General features: G+C 40.7%; 1 protein-coding gene across 2 annotated transcripts in view; it reads left to right on the top strand.

Moving 5' to 3' along the window:
* The first annotated feature begins 2,641 nt into the window (after positions 1–2,641).
* Positions 2,642–18,423, top strand: part of snrka (SNF related kinase a) — a 67,098-nt gene continuing 51,316 nt past the window's right edge. The window contains exons 1-2 of one of the 2 annotated variants that reach the window (XM_084357491.1): positions 2,642–2,824; positions 3,711–4,424. In XM_084357491.1, coding sequence (XP_084213617.1) covers positions 3,836–4,424 — 589 coding nt within the window. In that variant the 5' untranslated portion in view covers positions 2,642–2,824; positions 3,711–3,835. Of the gene's footprint in view, positions 2,880–3,710; positions 4,425–18,423 lie in introns of both variants that reach the window. The other variant, XM_084357490.1, reaches the window with a different exon arrangement.

The following is an 18,423-nucleotide window of genomic DNA, read 5'->3' as shown; positions in this document are numbered from 1 at the left end:
CATTCATGTTTTGAGAGCAGTGTACTGTATAGTTACGCAGCGTGGTAACATATCAAATGCAATACAACACCCCCATCTAGAGTTTAAAAAAAGAAAAGCAAGCACCACTGCTTGTATTGTTTTTTTTTTTTTTGTGTTTGTTTTTTATTGCTGTAGGTATGACATATCCCAATCACTAGATCTAGTTAATATGTCAGTATACATAAATACAAAAGACATGGCTTATATAATGAAAATAACAAATACCATGTAGATGAATGACAACTTGAAGGATAAATATAAGTGTGTTAATTCGAAACTGGTTCACAACACACCTCCAGAACAGCTTTAGTACTCCTTGCTTTAGACTGTGCAACTCTGCTGAAATCTGCTGGGAGGATGAACACTGTTCTTCCAGAGGTTATACTCAGCTACTCCTTGATCTTAAATCCAGGTCAACTACACTTGTTTAGCATACTCAAAGATACCACAGTCCACAAAAGGATGTCAATTCCTTAATTGTATCATTCAGTCAGTATGATGTTTGTATGGTAGCACCGAAATATGTTATATTCCATCGCTCATTCACCCAGTTTCATTCATGGTGGTGCAACATGGCTTATACAAGAGAACACTCTCCAGGCCCCCAGTGCCAATTTGTGGCCAAACCATGTCATTACAACATCATGTGATGCACAAGGGTTGAGAAATACATTTTCCCATGAGCTTACATTGTGAGGAAGCAGGTTTAAATGCTGAATAAATTATTTTGCGCATCACAACCTCCCTGAAAAGACTAGCTTCACCGTCAGAATTTGATCCATTTAGTCCAACAGCATTCGGAAAGTCAAGAAGAGCCATACGATTAAATAATTGTATCCCCATTCAAGTTAGCAGAGGGCTAAACTTGAAATTAGTCGCTCTGCCTACTGACGTCTAGTGTGCACACTCAATGGGCTGCACAATGTAGAAGTCATGTGGAAGATTGGGGTAATTTGACACCCAGGAAGTCAAATATGTTTTGTTTTTTGCACCACTGAGCACATTTCATTACATTAATGGGGCTCCACCTTAGACCCTTATGCCTTTTTAAATCCATGGCCTGCTCCATATTTAAAATTCATTCTTAACTAATGAAAACACAAAAATTCTTAGTGTGAGGTGTGGTTTCAGGTGATAACATAATTATGAATTATGCAACCTTTGTTCCCAAGGCTGTGCAGCTGCTAAACTCCCATCAGTTGTTTTTATTGATGTTTTTATTACAGCAATTATGGCTGCATTCATGGGTGAGAGTTGATAAATGTTATTATCGTGGATGCTGGCTCACCGCCATAACTGGTGGGACACTAGCCATCGTTACTGTCTGTCATTAATTACACCTGTGAAAAAGGTCTATTGGTCACCTCTCTGTATATTTCAAAATATTCCCCCATAAGTAAATGTACCTTGGGGTATATATATTTTGACCTTCTGTCTTTGTAAACAATCTTCTGTCTCTCTTACATGGTGGCTGTTACAATACACCTCCTGTACCCTTGCACAGTACTATAACTGGCCAGAAAAAACCACACCCTTGTAATTTATGTTTTAGTTCATGCTCATGACTGTAAATACAGTACAAAGCCTTAAGGGCCAAGGTCAAAGAAATGGTTAAGTTGATACTTTATCACGTCATACAAAACCTGAAAGAGCACAACCTGCTGTGAGGAAACACATTCCTTTGTGAGTGCAACAGAAACAGGAATACACTGTGAGGGAACACACCCGATTGCCAAATCAGACGCTCTTCTTTATGTGGAAACAACCTGCAATGTCTCCAAACTTAGACCACATTTTCCTTTTTAAGTCACATCCAATCAGTGAAGGAACACACTCAGATAAGTGAAGTACCCAGAAGGCCAAACAAGTGTCTCGTTTATCCGTCACTAGATGTCACTGTACGGCGTTTGTTGGGTGAACCAAGCAGCACTGACGGGCAATGCATCCGCGCACAAAAACATAGACTGTGTAAATGCTGTAGAATGAAACAGATATTTAAGAATGATCACCGCATCACGTGTTGTCGGATGTTGTCGACCTTTATTCAAATATAGGCTATTTCAGCGACACATCGTACATATTGAAACATTTAAAACTATCCCCGTCATTAAGGCCACACTACCATATCTTTATCAATTTGGCACTCATTGAGCCGAATATTGTTTATCGTTGTGTAAAAATGTTACAATAATAGGACTTGTTTGACGTCAGAGTAAAATACGGTTGGTCATGCTCTTATGCTGCCTTCCCCGCTCCTCGTAAGGACCTGACTCTGAGCTTCCAAATTGTGTAAAATATGTACAACTGGCACCTCAGGTAAGCGCTTTTTAGTCGGACAATAATATCAAAATAGTCAAATGATTTTTTTCTTCTTTTTAAAAAAAATAGCTGTTGGATCTGAAAAAAATACAAGTTAGTCTTAAAGTAGATTTAATGGGAAAAGTTTGGCTTTGTATAGTAAGACTCCATTAATCTATTAAATATTTGTAAGACATATCTCTTGAACAGTGAACACATTTTCGAACACACGTATAACGTTGTCTTGTAATGCTGGAAAAATTCTGAAAATCTCGACACTTTTTGCGGCACGTGAAGGTAGCATCACAGCCCCACCGCCTCTGCTAGGAGGATACAACGATTCCGAATAGGGCTGCCCTTGCCAACGATACAATGCTTCGTTTAACGGATAAACCCCGGGCATAGGCACCGTCTGAGTGCCGCGGTCTCCTCGAAAAGGCGGTACCCTCCTCGTCTTCTCTGATAATTTACGACAAGCTTCAGTAGAGAGTACCCAAAATACCCGGTAAGGACCGGACTCAGGGCTTTATGTTCAACGTTACCAAAGAGAAGCTGGAGAGGTGAGCTGAGCGAGCCGTAGTAACTTTAGCATGCTAGATGCTAGCTATGGCTAGCTGTGTGTGATACAGCAGCACCTGTGTACCTGTAAGACCAACGCTCAGTTATAAATGTGTCTGTGTAGAAATGATCAGTGGATGGGTCTGTGAATTAGTAGGTTACCCCCTAACGTTAAAATAAAAACCCAGTTTAACGTTAGTCAGCCAGTCGGCTAACGTTGATCAATCAATGAACAACGAGCTAGCCGCTGGCAACGCTGAGCTAACGTTAGTTGTTTGTGCTACCGCTGGGCCCGTAATGTAGCTGACTTCTGAACTAGTCTGTCAGTCGCAGCTGTGGGAGCAGAACAGTTGACTATACATGCAACTATTGAAAGCCTTCTACGATAGTTTTAGGGAAGTTTTACACATTTCATTGTAGCAGCACGACGCAGCACATCGGGATAAATTAGCTATCGTTAGTGCAGTAGCTATCCTGTCAAAACAAGCCCGACGCCTCCTCTGAAGGTTCAGCAAGCAGGATCTAACGTTAAATATGAAGTTTTTATGCTAATATTAGGCATATTTATGTTGACTCTTTCTGCTCAGTTCGCGTAATGGGGCTTCTTTCATTCTGTAATATATACTAGCATTATTCTGATCAGTGCTGCTCTCTGAGTAAGGGAGGGGGCAGGTACGTGTTGTCAGACATAGTATTGTCTGACAGATATTACTATGAGGTGAACGTAGGAAATGATTAAAATTTTATTTGCACTTGTGTATGTCTCATTCAGTTTAATTTGTAATCAGTGTTCATCAAAACTGTAGCAATACTGTGTGTCTCATATCATTTAGGAAGCAGGAGCCATGGGTTTCTCCTCCGGCCTTCGATGAACTGAACTAAGCTGGAACCAAAGGACTCAGCCAACCTGCCCTTGCCCACAGTGGGGGCTCCCCTCACCCCATCACCCTCTTCAGCTATGGCAGGCTTCAAGCGGGGTTATGATGGCAAGATCGCTGGCCTGTACGACCTGGACAAGACACTGGGCCGTGGCCACTTTGCTGTTGTCAAGTTGGCACGCCATGTCTTCACTGGTGAGAAAGTGGCAGTGAAGGTGATCGACAAGACTAAACTGGACACTGTGGCCACAGGCCACCTCTTCCAGGAAGTCCGCTGCATGAAGCTGGTCCAGCACCCCAACATTGTGCGCCTATATGAAGTGATAGATACGCAGACCAAGCTTTACCTCATCTTGGAACTAGGCGATGGAGGGGATATGTTTGACTACATCATGAAACATGAGGAAGGTCTAAATGAAGAGCTGGCTAAGAAATATTTCGCCCAGATTGTTCATGCTATCTCCTACTGCCATCGGCTGCATGTGGTGCACAGGGACCTCAAGCCAGAGAATGTGGTGTTCTTCGAGAAACAAGGACTGGTCAAGCTCACTGACTTTGGTTTCAGTAACAAATTTCAGCCAGGGAAAAAGCTGACAACCAGTTGTGGATCTCTGGCATACTCTGCACCGGAAATACTGCTTGGAGATGAGTATGATGCTCCAGCCGTAGGTATGCAAAACATGTAGGCTGATTAATGATGGTAAAGTAATGAAATGAGTCACACTGTTAATTAGAAAATGACAGAGTTACAGTGCAGTACTACCAGACAGGATGTGAGCTTTTTGCATCAGTCCATTTATAGCCCATTTCACATATTAAGTCTGGACAATATCCAGAGCATCAGATCAGGATATTGTCGACAGTTGCTTGTTCACAGATGCAGCACACAACAGGAGATTGTCCGTGTTAAACATTCACATATGTTGAAAATACTCTGTATGGTTTGGCCAGGAAATGGCGCCTGGGTAGGATGCTACAGACAGCTCTGTAGAGAGGAGAACGAGCTGGGCAGATGTTTTGCTCTATTCACACATATGGCCTGGATTTAGGACTAGGGAGAGGACAGGGTAAAGTCCGGGGCAAATAATGCAGACATTTGTGTTCATGCATAGAGCTCCTCTGGGTAAACTCTGGATAAATCCAGAGTTACAGTGCATGTCTGAAAGGGGCTTATGAAAGCCTGGGGCTTATGAAGCCTGGTACTTTCACACAGACACAATTGGCATTTTATTTAGAATTTAAATCCATTGATAAATTTGAGATGGATGGACCAGGGCTATGGCACCAAATCAGTGTCCAGTGCACTTATGAACTCCATCCCCTCCCAAATAGCACAGGCTTCTGGCATGAAACTACACAGTATGTCTTTATCAAAGCTTAGGCACAGTGGTGTATTGAGGTTGACAATGTGGCTATCACCTGTTTCAGTTTTTGTCACACCCTTCTGTGACACTGTGGCTGTTAGTTTGCCTGCAGAGCCTGAATACATGTTCACCGTGGCCTGTTTAGATAGCCTCTATTCAGAACAACCATCAGTCATGTGCCAGGGCCCCGTGGAACAGAATATGCAGAGTTGGATTTAAATATCAAGCTGTGTGTCCAACAGCAGTATGCTGCTAACAGTACTTGACACTGATCATTTTGTAGGTTGCCATAGCCCATGTGCTACAATGTAAGTTCTACTATAAGTGATGTCCATGGGTGTCCCATTGCACTACATTTCACTGGCTCATTGATTTTCTATGAGGGCTGACAGAGTACAGACAGAGAGATTGTCTGACTTTCTATGACTTATATATATTTCACATCAGGTATCTTCAGTGATGACAAACCATGGGAATGAGTCCTGCTCTTGAATTGGATAATGAAATGTGCCCAGTTAAGCTTGTATTTCGACTCGGTGTGGTTGTTCATGTGGTGCTAATCCTGAAGGAGTCTGAAATTGGTCTCATGATTGTTTATGCATGTAGGACATGCTGTCAAAGGCAGTCAGCTAGGTATTATGTGTTTCCCCTATTTTCGTCATGGTTCTCACAAACTCACAGCAGAGGCAATGAGGATGTGGTTACTTTCTAATTGAACCTTATACAGAAACCCACACATACCCACTCCTCCTAAGAACTTTCATGTGTTATTATTTAACCTGGACAGTGAAAGTAGTACGTTGCTCTGCAGTATTGCACTGTGCTGTTAGAGCAATTGTTTGTAATAATTCATAGCTTTTCCTTGTATTGGAGCTAGGTGATAGGGGGAATATGTCTGATGCGAGATTGTCCATGTTGGGTCTTGCTGCTGTTGGCTCCATGCAGTGCACAGGGACCTGAGGGTCAGTTCATGTTCGGTTCTCACAGAAGCCACAACTGGTTAAGCTTGCTGACTTGTAATGAGCTGTGATATGCTATGGAAGACTGCATTTTCCAGTTATATGTATATATTTTTTAATCATAAACAGATTCCCTTTTGTGGACCGCAACTTCAGATAGGATTTGATAATATGGGGTGCAAGAACAAAAAATAGTTGTACAGGTTATGATAAAATCTTGTAAATTCTGGTATTATTCAACATAGTGAGATTACAGAATCAATGCAGACAATGCTTGTTGCCACAAGTGCAACAATTCTTTTGCATGTAAGAGCAGGAACATGAGCAATCTTTCAAAACATCTAGCGCAAGTACATCACATACAGACAGCAAAATGCACAGTTTTCGTCCGCCTAGCTCATAGTTCCTCATCTACCTCAGGTATCTTGTGCTAGCAGGAGCCCACACAGAGTTAATTGAATTCAATACAAACATAGGTTGATAGCCATTACTAACCATTAGTCAGCTGAATGTTTAGCTATGCGGTCATGAATTCTGTCTGACATGGTGGAAGCATCATCCAAACCAAGGTTGATTCATAATATGAGCTTTGTTGGGGTCTCTATGATAAGTAAATCTAACCAACTTTATGACTGAAATAGATAAATAAGATAATAGCTCAAACAATGGCTGACATTAAACACGTCGCTCCCCACTATATGAAAATATTGGACTGGTGTAATCCTATATTTTCATATAGTGGGGTGTTTCTTCATGTGTAACGTTTGCCGAATGAACAAATAGGCCCAATTAGTCAAGAATGTGTTGTAGACAGTGTTTCACAACGTTTATACAATTTCTCCTAATGCAACAAGTTTCAAAATTAAGTGTTTTTTTAAGGGAGTCAGGTGAAGAAGTTACAGGCTTTCACAGCAATGCCGCAAAGAAACTGACACTTTTTTACAAGGAGAGAAACATCTTAAGGCTGAATTTACAAGAAGGCACCAACGAGTTAAAATTTGCCATAGCTGTTTCACAAAGTTGCTTAACTTTCTCCTCATGATGCAGTAACTTCTAAAATCCCTCAATTTGTAAGGGAGTCTAGGGTATTGCTGTTACTAGTGACATTCATCACTTCATTATGTGGTCCATTTCCAGTGTTGAGGGCTGACATGTATCAGCATTTCTTTTAACCACATCCAATCTTTCCATCACTGCTCTGATGGTTAATATTTGTCTGACTGCAGAGCTCCTGAAAAACTCCCGAGCTGGAAAGCATGTTGCGTTACTATGACAACAGTTAGTTGCAAAGTCATTAGCTGTGGTGAGTTTTTTATGGCCCTTGAAAGACCAGGCCGTGAGTGTCTGTGGCCCTAGTTTTTGCTGTGTGTCCCACAACATTGACATCGGCAGCCCTTGGCGAAGGCCCGTCAGTGAAAGAAGTCACTCTTATTGGCTGATCAGCTAAGTGAATCAGAAACGGAGGTGAGAAAAGCAAACAAATAACTAAAGTATAGGAGACACACAGAACGCTCTTCTCATTTGCCATTGGAAACTTTTTATCAGACATATTCTTGATTGAGATAGCTATAATATGTCTAAGGCACCGATACACAGACATTTGTTGTCACAGGTGCATGCACTTCATTAAGTGAGAAAAGGACGTTTTGGGCAAAATGGCACCCGTGGAGCAGGCCAGCAAGTCCAACCTTGCATCATCTGTAATAAATTGAAAACGTTGTATTTTAACTCATACAGGCGCAGAACATACAAGCTAGTTGACGCTGGCTGTAGTGTTTGTGGTATATTCAAGTGCAACTTTAAGCCCAGGCACAGGCAACGTAAGGCAGCATAACAGTTAGCCTTTGTCGCTGCTAGTTCTTGATGGTTTGGAGTGTCCATAACTTACACCAGTAATTTTGATATAGACTGCTTTATACTTCTTTTTTCAAATGTTTAAAAATAGAACATAAAATGTAGCTAATGAGGCAGATTTTATTTCTTAAATTTGGTAAAACCTTTTTTAAAAGCACACAAATGTACAATGATAAGATAAAACTTGCGTGCCCCGTGGCCCATCCACAAGCAGCACCCACCTTTGGAACAACTGCTTTAGACAATATTTAACATTTGTGAACTTGCCCAACACTTTTGTGTTTGTTGAAGTAGTTTTGAATGAAAAGTTTATTCTTTTGCTCCACCTACTGCATTGTTGAGGTCAGACCAGAGGCATCAAGTATCTTGTTCTATTCTTCCCAGTATTAAACTGTTTTTCCGTGCAACTGTTGATGCTGCAGAGGCTATGTATGATCAGGCTTTTGAATATCCAGAGCATCTAGTCCAAAGTGTACCCCATGACCTGTGTTTTGAGGTGTATAATATGACCTTTTCCTTCCATGAGCCCGTGGTGTACCACCATCTGCACTGGCTGCTGGCCTCCCTGCACTCAGAATTATCAATAGTCATAATCAATATGCAGCTCACTATACTTTCTTGCGCTGAGCAGGGCTGTTTAGTGGGCCTAACAATCTGTGTGCTCTGGCAGTTGTGCGTGATACACTTATAGGGACTGATAGTAATTGTATATGTCCTTCTTTTGGCCATGCTATACAGCCAAAGCCCTGTGCAGTTGTTGTGTTTAGAGTACTTGGCAGCCATCGATGGCCACTCTTCGGCGGTGCTATGTTTTTGTTCTGTACTTCTCTTTGCAGTTTGGTCAAGTGTTGCAGTGGCTGTGTCGAGGCTTGTGGTCAGAGCCGTTAGCTTTGTGTGTTTGTTCCTGCCCAGGCCACAAAAAGGCTTACATTTGGTCTTAAAGTCTTTCTTGGTGCCAAAACAGAAGTGTATATTTAGGTATGTTTGAACGATAAAAATTAAGATATTTTTTTCAATAACACATTTGAGAAGCACATTCATTGTCTTTCCATTTCATCCTCATATAAATGAAGCAGGATAAAGTGCAGTACAATCAATGACAACTGGTAGTTTCATTACAAAGGGTGATGTCTTACCTTCATGTACCATTTGATAGTGAAGCCAGATGAACACTTGTATTAAGAGGCTCAACATGTTCTGCTTTAGGCACTCTTTGGTTAATGGAAAGCTCTAGACTTTAAAAAGCCTTCCTGTGTACAAGTAGCCACCAATGACCTATATCAACCTATGTGTGCTCTGCAGAGCCATTTGGCAGGACCTGTTGTCTGCCCTGTGAGCAGACATCATCACAAGTGTGTCTCTAGAGAACAGGCAGAGAGGCTCTTAATTGCAGTCCTGGTTACTGTTGCCTGCTGCCAGTAGATGAGAAGAACAGTTAATCCATGCTATTGTTTGGACTGGGCCAGGAGAGAATGAGAGGGAGGTAGGATGCAGCGATTACACAGTCCCGTATTGACACAGACTGGCTTGCTTTGATTAGAACTCATTCATCTGGTTACTTCCACTGGGTCAAAGACCAGCTTCCTCATTATGTGGACCATTTTCCTCCCCAAACCAAATGGTTGTCCTTGTTTCTACTAGTTGGGCACCAGTAAAGTATATATAATTACTCTTTTGGGTAGATTTGTTTTGTCTTAAATCTGCTCAGGAAGAAACACATTACACATTATATTGTGTCGCAAAGACAATGGACTGAGACTTAATGATGACAGAAGAACTTCAGTGTCTATATGCCGATTTCATAAATCACTGGTCCTTTTGACTCAGTGTTACAGATGTTTTAAATGACCTGAATTATTTCAATGGCCCTGCTGGCTTTTGTTTCACTAGTGCAGTGCATGCTGTTTGGCACAGATTTTCTGATATTGCGAGGGGTTGACAGATCCAGTGTCAAGCTTCCTGAACTGCTCATAGCTTCATCAGGGTCACCCGATATTGAAGGATAACTACCGTTTTTTACAACCTGGACCTTATTTCTAGCATAAAATACGATGATTTACTCACCCAGATAACTTTGGTGTCATTTGGCGTTGTTTGGACGAAATTAGATCCAGTGGAGCGCCACGTATATCCATATAATCCGAGTGATCTGGGCACCGAAGCGCAGCCTCTATGAGCATTATCTGCCACGAAACTAGTTAATTTCACCAATATTTTGTTACGATACGCTAGTGCTATTCCCCTCTGAGTCCGGGCTTGTCTGTTATCAACATCCGGGGTAGGTTGACCTACTACCTCTGACCTGGAAGATGTCATCTCTGAGCTGCGCGCGCACCCGCAACAGCCGGCTTGTTTACCTGTAGCTGCTACTGCTAGTATGACCCCGGATGTTGATATCAGACAAGCCTCAGAGGGGAATAGCACTAGCGTATCATGACAAAATATTGGTGAAATGAACTAGTTTCGTGGCAGATAATGCGTTATATAGAGGCTGTGTTTCAGTGCCCCGTCACTCACATTATATGGATATACCGGCACTGGATCTAATTTCGTCCGAACGACTTCAAATGACACCAAAGTTGTCTCTTGCTAGAAATATGGTCCAGGTTGTAAAAAACGGTAGTTATCCTTTAATGTCAAACATGATATATACAAACACAATTTGCAATATAAACTCTTGATTATTACATTGGTACTATCTGAGCCGGCCCAACAACCAATGAGAGAGGCATCCCTAAGCAGCTGACGGTGCTCCTGAGTAATGGCAACCATTCTTGTCCTTGAGCCTAACATTAGCTAGTATGCTACTGTTGACAGAAACTTAAAATCTCACCTCCAGTCCTGGCTGAAGAATAGAAAGCCCATGTCGACCACTTCTCCCGACTCATCCACACTTGTTGAATCTCTACTTTTGTTTTGTTTGTTCTTACTGCAACTCATTACTACAGGAAGTTGTTGCACCATGCTAATCTCCTTTTCCACACCCCCGCTTCTGCACAGAGTGGTGTTGCTTTTTAATCTAAATGTATTAATATTGAACTTGTTACGTGTCTAAATTGCACCAATCTATAGTAATAATACTGAGTTAACAGTTCATTTTTATCGTTAATGTGTGAATAGGAGGCTGTGATGCAAAATGAAGAGCCCTGTCCTTCCTGTGATTTACAGGCAATCTAACAAATTAGTCAGGAGAGGACATCCACATTTTTGTTTGGATCGGGGTTATGTTCACAGAACAATAGTGAAATTCACATTGTTGGTTCGATTGTGAATGTGCACATAGACAGTCTTCATTTGTCTTGGAGCAGCATTTTGTTCCTAGTATTTTGTAATGGCTGACCAGGATAGAAAGATGTTCATGTTCAAACACACACAAATACACTCCAGTACAGTAGTTTTGTCACATAGAAGTGTTAAAGAGGCATGTGCAAATATGTGTTGCATAACTCAACATCTCAGACCGACCGATTTGAAGGTTTGAAGGAATTGTTCATGGACAAACAGGTTTATCCGGAAGGATGACTTACAGCAGCTGCATAGTCATGTGCATGGCCATACCCAGTGTTGAGGTCACTGAGGTACAGAACTCTGTATTTTTTTCCAAGTACACTTGAATCTTTTTGAATTGCACTTTTTGTTTAATTTATTTTGAGTTTGTGGATAAAAACTGCTACTGGAAAAACAGATTTTTTTCCATAGTGCAGTGTTGGTTGTCATAGATGCACTTTTTATTTATTTTTTATTGCTTGAATAAGTGACTAAATAGTTGTAATAGTACAGTTACTGAAATGTTATGTTATGTTAAATACATTTGAGAAGTTGAAAATTTTCCTTGATTTGGGTCACAGCTTGTCGTTGAGGGGTGAAGGTGGGTCCCGAACCAGTTGAGAGCCACTGCTCTACTACATAGCAAATTTGAATTTTGGACCTCTGTATCTCTAAAATCCTGCGTACGGCCCTGCTCATGTGTCCACGGTGTGCACATAGTTTTTTGAGGGTGATACTACAGTAGCAACACAGTAAGCATGATAACCTGATAAACTCTGTCAAATCTTTTGGCTGATATTAATTTACAGTTATCTAGAGAAACATTGGCAAATTATGTCTTTACTGATGGTGTTAAACTAAGTTCTGTTTCTGCTTCAAAGGTTTCTGTTCACCTTCTTGAAATCTCTAAAAAAGGAACTTAAAAGTAGGGCTACAAGTTGGTCTTATTTATCATTTCTTTACCGGCATAGAATTAGACAGTAGAGCTGTGAGTCTTCACTGACCTCATAATATTTCACCTCTCAACGATACGAGTGCTAAATTATTCTTAATGCATCATGATGCATCTCAATGTTTGCATCCTCAACTTTCTACATTACTGCACATGGCAAATTTGTAATCTTTTAATACAAGCAGTAAGACAAATCTAAATTCCCTTTTTATTGAGAAAACAATGTACAATATAAAAAGCTGCATCTTACCAATCTGAATGACCCATTTCAGTGCATAAATATTACAAAAACAAAACATAAATCCTGCTAAAGTGCATTTCATTTATGCCCTTATCTACAAACATATTGTTTCAATATAGTAGCTCCCAGTTACTAATAACATTAACAATAACTGTTGTGTCCCACTAAGTCATGGTTGTGTAACAGTAAGCTTTTTTTGCTTTATTGGTTAAAACTGGTAACTACATTGCATCACTAGCTGCTTTCATTCTTATTTAGAATTTATAACATGTACTGTTTGGTAGTGGAGAAATGTTTTGACAGAGTGACTAAATCTAAAACTAGATGTCACAATTTTTTTCATTTATTTTGTCTCTTTTGAACTTGATTGTTGATTGTTTTTTTTCTTCTGCGAGAATGATAATAATGAATCTGAGATCAGCATTGCTTGCATCAGTGTTGACATCTACCTGATCCTTGTTGTGATAATTGTTGAGCTGATATATTCAGGTAAGTGCAGAGTTCATCATTAATATTCTTAGTGCTTTACACGTGTGTGGGAATTGATCTGGGTATGAAGAGTCAGTCGCAAGGAAAAAAATACAACTTTCCTCATCTCGTTTAGTCTCGTCTGGTCTCCTCCTCTCCTCTCGTAAAAAAGAAATAAAAGAACATTTCATCAGCGGCGGTCATGTTTCAGCAGTGGAGGTGTGCCCGCTGCTAGGTGCATATAGGGGAAACACTGGTTTGAATTAAGACTGTTTTTTGAGGATGAGTTAAAGGCAACCTTCTTATGTGTAACTTTACAAAAATATGGACAAAATGAGAAGTAATGACAGCTGGTAAGCTCTCCAGTTTGATCCATGATGATGCTCTACCTAATATTTGACATCCTGTTATACAGGATTGTCATACACAGTCTGGTATAATGTAGTTGTGTTGCTGTCTTCACTGATCAGAAAGGAAGTGGTATGAAAATGTGTTTAGGATTATTACTAGTCCATTCTTAATTAAGGGGCTGAGATAGGATGGGCCCTTTTAGCCTGTTAAACTGCTAAGAGAAATGTAAGTGTCTATTTGTTTCCCATTTATGAGGTGACACTCGGGAGACGAAGTTGAATCTCAAGGGAGAGAAGGTTGTGGAGGAGTGTTGCGTGTGAATGAGGATGGGAGTTTCACAGCACATGCATTAAGTTCTACTTCCATTAAAACCAGTATGACATATGATGCCATTTGGCACATCTGGTATCAGTCACAATATGCAAATCACATTAGCATTAGGAGCATGCTGCTGAGAATTACTCCCTCTGCCTCCCACAATAACTTGTAGATCTGAGCTTTTGTCCCTAATTCTTGAGCTTGCAGAGCTACAATGGCTAGATGTTCATACTTAGTGGCCCCTTGCACCTCTTGAATTAATTTCAAAGCATAAGAATTCAGGAAAAGATGGTGGGTATGACTGTCTGTGTGAAGTAGTTATTTAGAAAAGCAAGGTAGGATGGAGGCCTACTTTGGCGTTGTGGTTGAGAGAGCAAATGGTCAGCTGAAGTTTTGGTGGGGATTAATCAGCTAGCCGGGCACCCAAGAGACACACACAAATGGAGAGAGACACAAATTGATGACTGGGTGGCAAAGGTTGAGCATTGCAATCATCAGGCCATTTTCATGACTTGTAGAAAGATCATTTTGTTTTTATTGCTGGTGTGTGGAACTGTGGGATTTTTCTTCTCTTTTTAAGGGAGACCCGCAATAGTTGATACAGCCTGTAGGCAAGGCAAGTTTATTGAGCACCATTCACACAAAAGGCAGATTCCACGTGCTTTACAGGGGTAAGACATTAGAAAGTTTGAAAAAAAAAGCTAGCAAATAAATAATTAAATTAAAGACAGGTTATGTGTTACCTAATTGTAAAAAGCCACTGATGTAGCCCTTACAGCAATGAGCTGACAGTTTCACCTTAGGTATTCAGGAAGCTTCTTCCACAGGTAGGGAGCAATCATACTAAAAGCTGCTTCTCTTTGATTGGAAGAGCATTAAGTAAACAGTGAACATACACTCTAACATACAGGGCTGGCCCGAGGCATAAGCGAACTAAGCGACTGGAAAAAAAAAAAATAACATTAAAAAAAAAAAAAAGAAATAATAAATTTGTGATTTTAGTACCCTCTAAGCAGTTAAAAGGTGACTGATTTGGTGTAAATAACAACTATATTAATACAGGGGTCTACCAAGCCCAGGGGGCCAGAGGTCTAGAGGGGCCAGGAGCCCCAAAATATTTGTGGCATGTGAGCAAGGATGGATTACTGAATGAGCCTACCAGGCCCAAGAGGTCAAGGGGCCCTAAAACCCAAGTCGTTGCGTGAAGTCACTATCTCAATAAGTCAAAAAGCAAAAGGCTATGAATCTGAACGAATTTAGGTATTGCCCTTCTCCAGCTGGCCTTCCCAAAAATGCACCAGAATACATGAAATCACATCTACCAAATTCAGAATTTTCTGGGGGAGGACCCCCAAACCCCTCTTCCCCCATTTGCACCCACTTTCATACAAATAAGGTAGGGGGGGTCCTTATGTATCTGTGCCCAGGGGGACAGTAGTTCATAATCTGTCACTGTATTAATACAATTTATAATGTAACATTATAGTGTGACATTTGTGTCAATAATTGTCAAGCACAGGTGACTGCGCGGTGGTGGGACAGCGGCCCCAAATCAAATTCTGCTTAGGGCCCCCAAAAGGCTTGGGCTGGCACTGCTAACATAGGTCATATTTTTATGCAGGGCTGATAATAAACACATGTAAATGTGATGTAAATGCCAATTTCTTTTTATTATTTTCTCCTATCTGCTTTTACATCTAGAGGCTGCTTAAAAACAGCCTGCATCCAGAGATGCCATCTTATATGCATTGGCATGCTCGAGGGGTTTTCACTCGCATACAACTGTCAAACAGTTCTGATGAACAGATTTGAAAGACACGGGTGGGTTCATTATTCCCTGTAAAGCTACTGTGTCTCATTTGAACTCCACAAACTGTATCATCAGTCACAGTGTCGTCTTCTTCTTGTTTTAATCACCACCTACTGGATTGGAGTGTGGATAAGAATGGTTGTATCTCGCCATAGTGTGACACAGACGTATTCTACGTATGACTGCATACTCTGGACAATGACCTCTGTACCATGACGTGAAAGACGAATACATGTAACATTACACCCCTCACGTATGGTATGTACTATAAATGAATATCAAACATGGGCCTGAGTGTAATTTTACCCAATTGACCTAATTTAATTAGTTGATAATCAGACAATTAGATTAAAAACGTTATAGAGAATTGTTTAAGTTATTTACAATTGCATGACTAATGTGCATACTGTCTTTTTTTTTTTGTCTTTTTGTGACGTGATTTTTTTAAAACATAGGGCTACATACTATACGTTTTTTTCACACCCGCATTTGAAGCTTGATTATTTTTTTACGTTTCAAAGAGATTTACATAGAGTGATAAATTGCAAGATAGGGTCAATGGACTTGTTGGATCACAGCCCAGTTGCAAATAAGCCCAGGCAGCAAATATGGATGGATATAAAAGAATACCTTGACGAAAATGTTAATGGTGAGTAGGGTTGGGCGATATGTAAAATATTTCCAACCGGCCATCGTCAGCCCATCAACCGGCGGTTCCTGATATATTCGGCAGTTGTGTGTGTGGTGGAGAAAAAAAAAAAAAGGGGGGATGTTGCATTCATGTGATGTTGGAAAAAATCTAAAAATGGCTTTCAGAATGGGATAATTCACATGAACGCCACCCCATGTCAGAAAAACTACTCAGCAACTCGGATCTTCCAACACCACATTAATGCAGCAAAAAGGTTTAGCGTGCTTTGCGGGCGCAGGGGGCGAGGCTGCAGAAGGACGCATTTGCTCACAGCCTCTAAATGAGCAAACAGGTCGGAGATCAGGATAACATACCTGTCCTATTATAACGACCGGAGTGCACAACTGCACATCTTTTTTTTAAGTAGTTCTCAATATGGTTTATGAATTAACGTTATTTTCAGCTCTGCCATTTTGTGAAAGACTCGTCGGAAATCACGAGTGAAGCTGCCAGTTCCAATACGCGCACACTTTGAATTGTGCTCGACATAGTAATTATGAACTATATGTACTGTGTTGAATTCTGTGGAGGCAGACCATTAATTAAGCAAAATAAAATGACAAAAATCGCCAAAAATGAAACCAACCATGATGGACTCAGCCGATGGGCGATATATTCGTCTAATCGCCCAAGCCTAATAGGGTTGTGGATGTCCCCACCAATTCTTTGGGACGCCTGCAAAGCTGTCTTTGGGGGAAAATTATAGGCTATTGCTCTTAATTAAAAAAGAGAATGTATGTACATAAAACATACATAAAAATACACTAAATCAGGCAACACAAATAGAAATGGACAAGAAAAAGAATGAATTGAATGACTTCTACTCAAACGACATTAAAAAAAAATTATCATTATTTTAAGATAATATGAAGCAGGAGGAAAATCAACGAAACTGCTAGCTTACAAATTTCATACACATTTTGGCAAAAATAATTTAAAAATCCTCCCCCAGATAATAAGTCTAGACCAGACAGGCTTTATCCACCAAAGGCAGACACAAGATAACATTCGCCGAACATTACATGTAATCAAACATATAAAAAAAAATAAACATCAGGCAGTACTATTTAGCCTTGAGGCAGAAAAGGCATTTGATCGAATTGGTTGGGAGTTCTTATATAGTGTATTAGGAACATTTTAATTTCATCATTTATTAAAACTATTGAAGCCTTTTATAGTAGCCCAAAGGCAAGAGTAAAAATAAACAGAGTCATATCAAACTCATTTGGCCTGGAAAGAGGGACCAGACAGGGCTGCCCACCAAGTCTGTTACTGTTTGCAATTTTTATCGAAGCGTTAAATCAGGGAATTACTCGGGATAATAATATTACAGGCATAAAAATGCGAGGCCAAGAACACAAAATGTCCTTATATGCAGACAACGGCATACAGAATTTTATTGGCATGTAATGAAGCCAAAAACCCACGGTACGATATCATTAGACATTTAAAAAAAAAAGAAAAAAAAGATGACTTGCACTTGGACAAAGACCTAAAATAATGACAAATCATTGTGTACAGCATTTGTTATTCGTATACAATTTGTTGTTGATGAAGGTTCTCGGTCATCCAGGTCATGGTAATTCTAAGTGCTGTATCCTAGGCAACTGGACATGTTTCAGTTTGTTGAAGACGTTTCACTTCTCATCCAAGAGGCTTCTTCAGTTCTAACTAACTGGAGGGGAGTTCCAGGCTTTTAAACTATGTGTGGGAATGTCCTTACAGAGTCGTTAGGGCCACTTGTGGGTCATTGACCCAACCGGCCTTCATGTGGGTTGCTAGGGCTAGGTGAGCACAGGTGTGTATGATTGTTAAGCTGTCTTGTGAGGTATCTCAGTACTGCATTGTAGGTGGGTGATAATTAATGTTGTAGGCCACCTCCTCTGTTCAAAGACGGTTGGCCCAGTTTGACATAGATGGAAACGACCTCTCCATAAACAAATGGCACAACACAGGAGGTCCAGCCCCTCAGGTCAAGACTCTGCTGTCATCATCATTTGAGGACAACAAGGTAAACATCTTGGCCAGAGAAGACAGATGATTTGAAAGAGGAGTAAAAGAATCCATTTATGTCAAACTGGGACAACCATCTTTGAACAGAGGAGGTGGCCTACAACATTAATTTTCACCCACCTACAATGTAGTATTGACCTACCTCACCTAACAACCATTCACACCTGGGCTCACCCAGCCCTAGCAACCCACATAAAGGCTGGTTGGGTCAACGACCCACAAGTGGCCCTAACGACTCTGAAACTCGGATCTCACATGTGTCCTTAACAACTCGGTGAGGACACTCCCACACAGAGTTTAAAAGCCTGCAACTTCCCTCTAGTTAGTTAGAACTGAAGAAGCCTCTTGGATGAGAGGTGAAAATCTCTGTCAGCTGACAC

This window comes from Pagrus pagrus (assembly GCF_965226575.1).
Source record: "Pagrus pagrus genome assembly, chromosome: 7".
NCBI classification, from domain to species: Eukaryota; Metazoa; Chordata; class Actinopteri; order Spariformes; family Sparidae; genus Pagrus; species Pagrus pagrus.
Note: the sequence above shows the minus strand (reverse complement) of the source record. Positions and strands in the feature narration are given on the sequence as shown.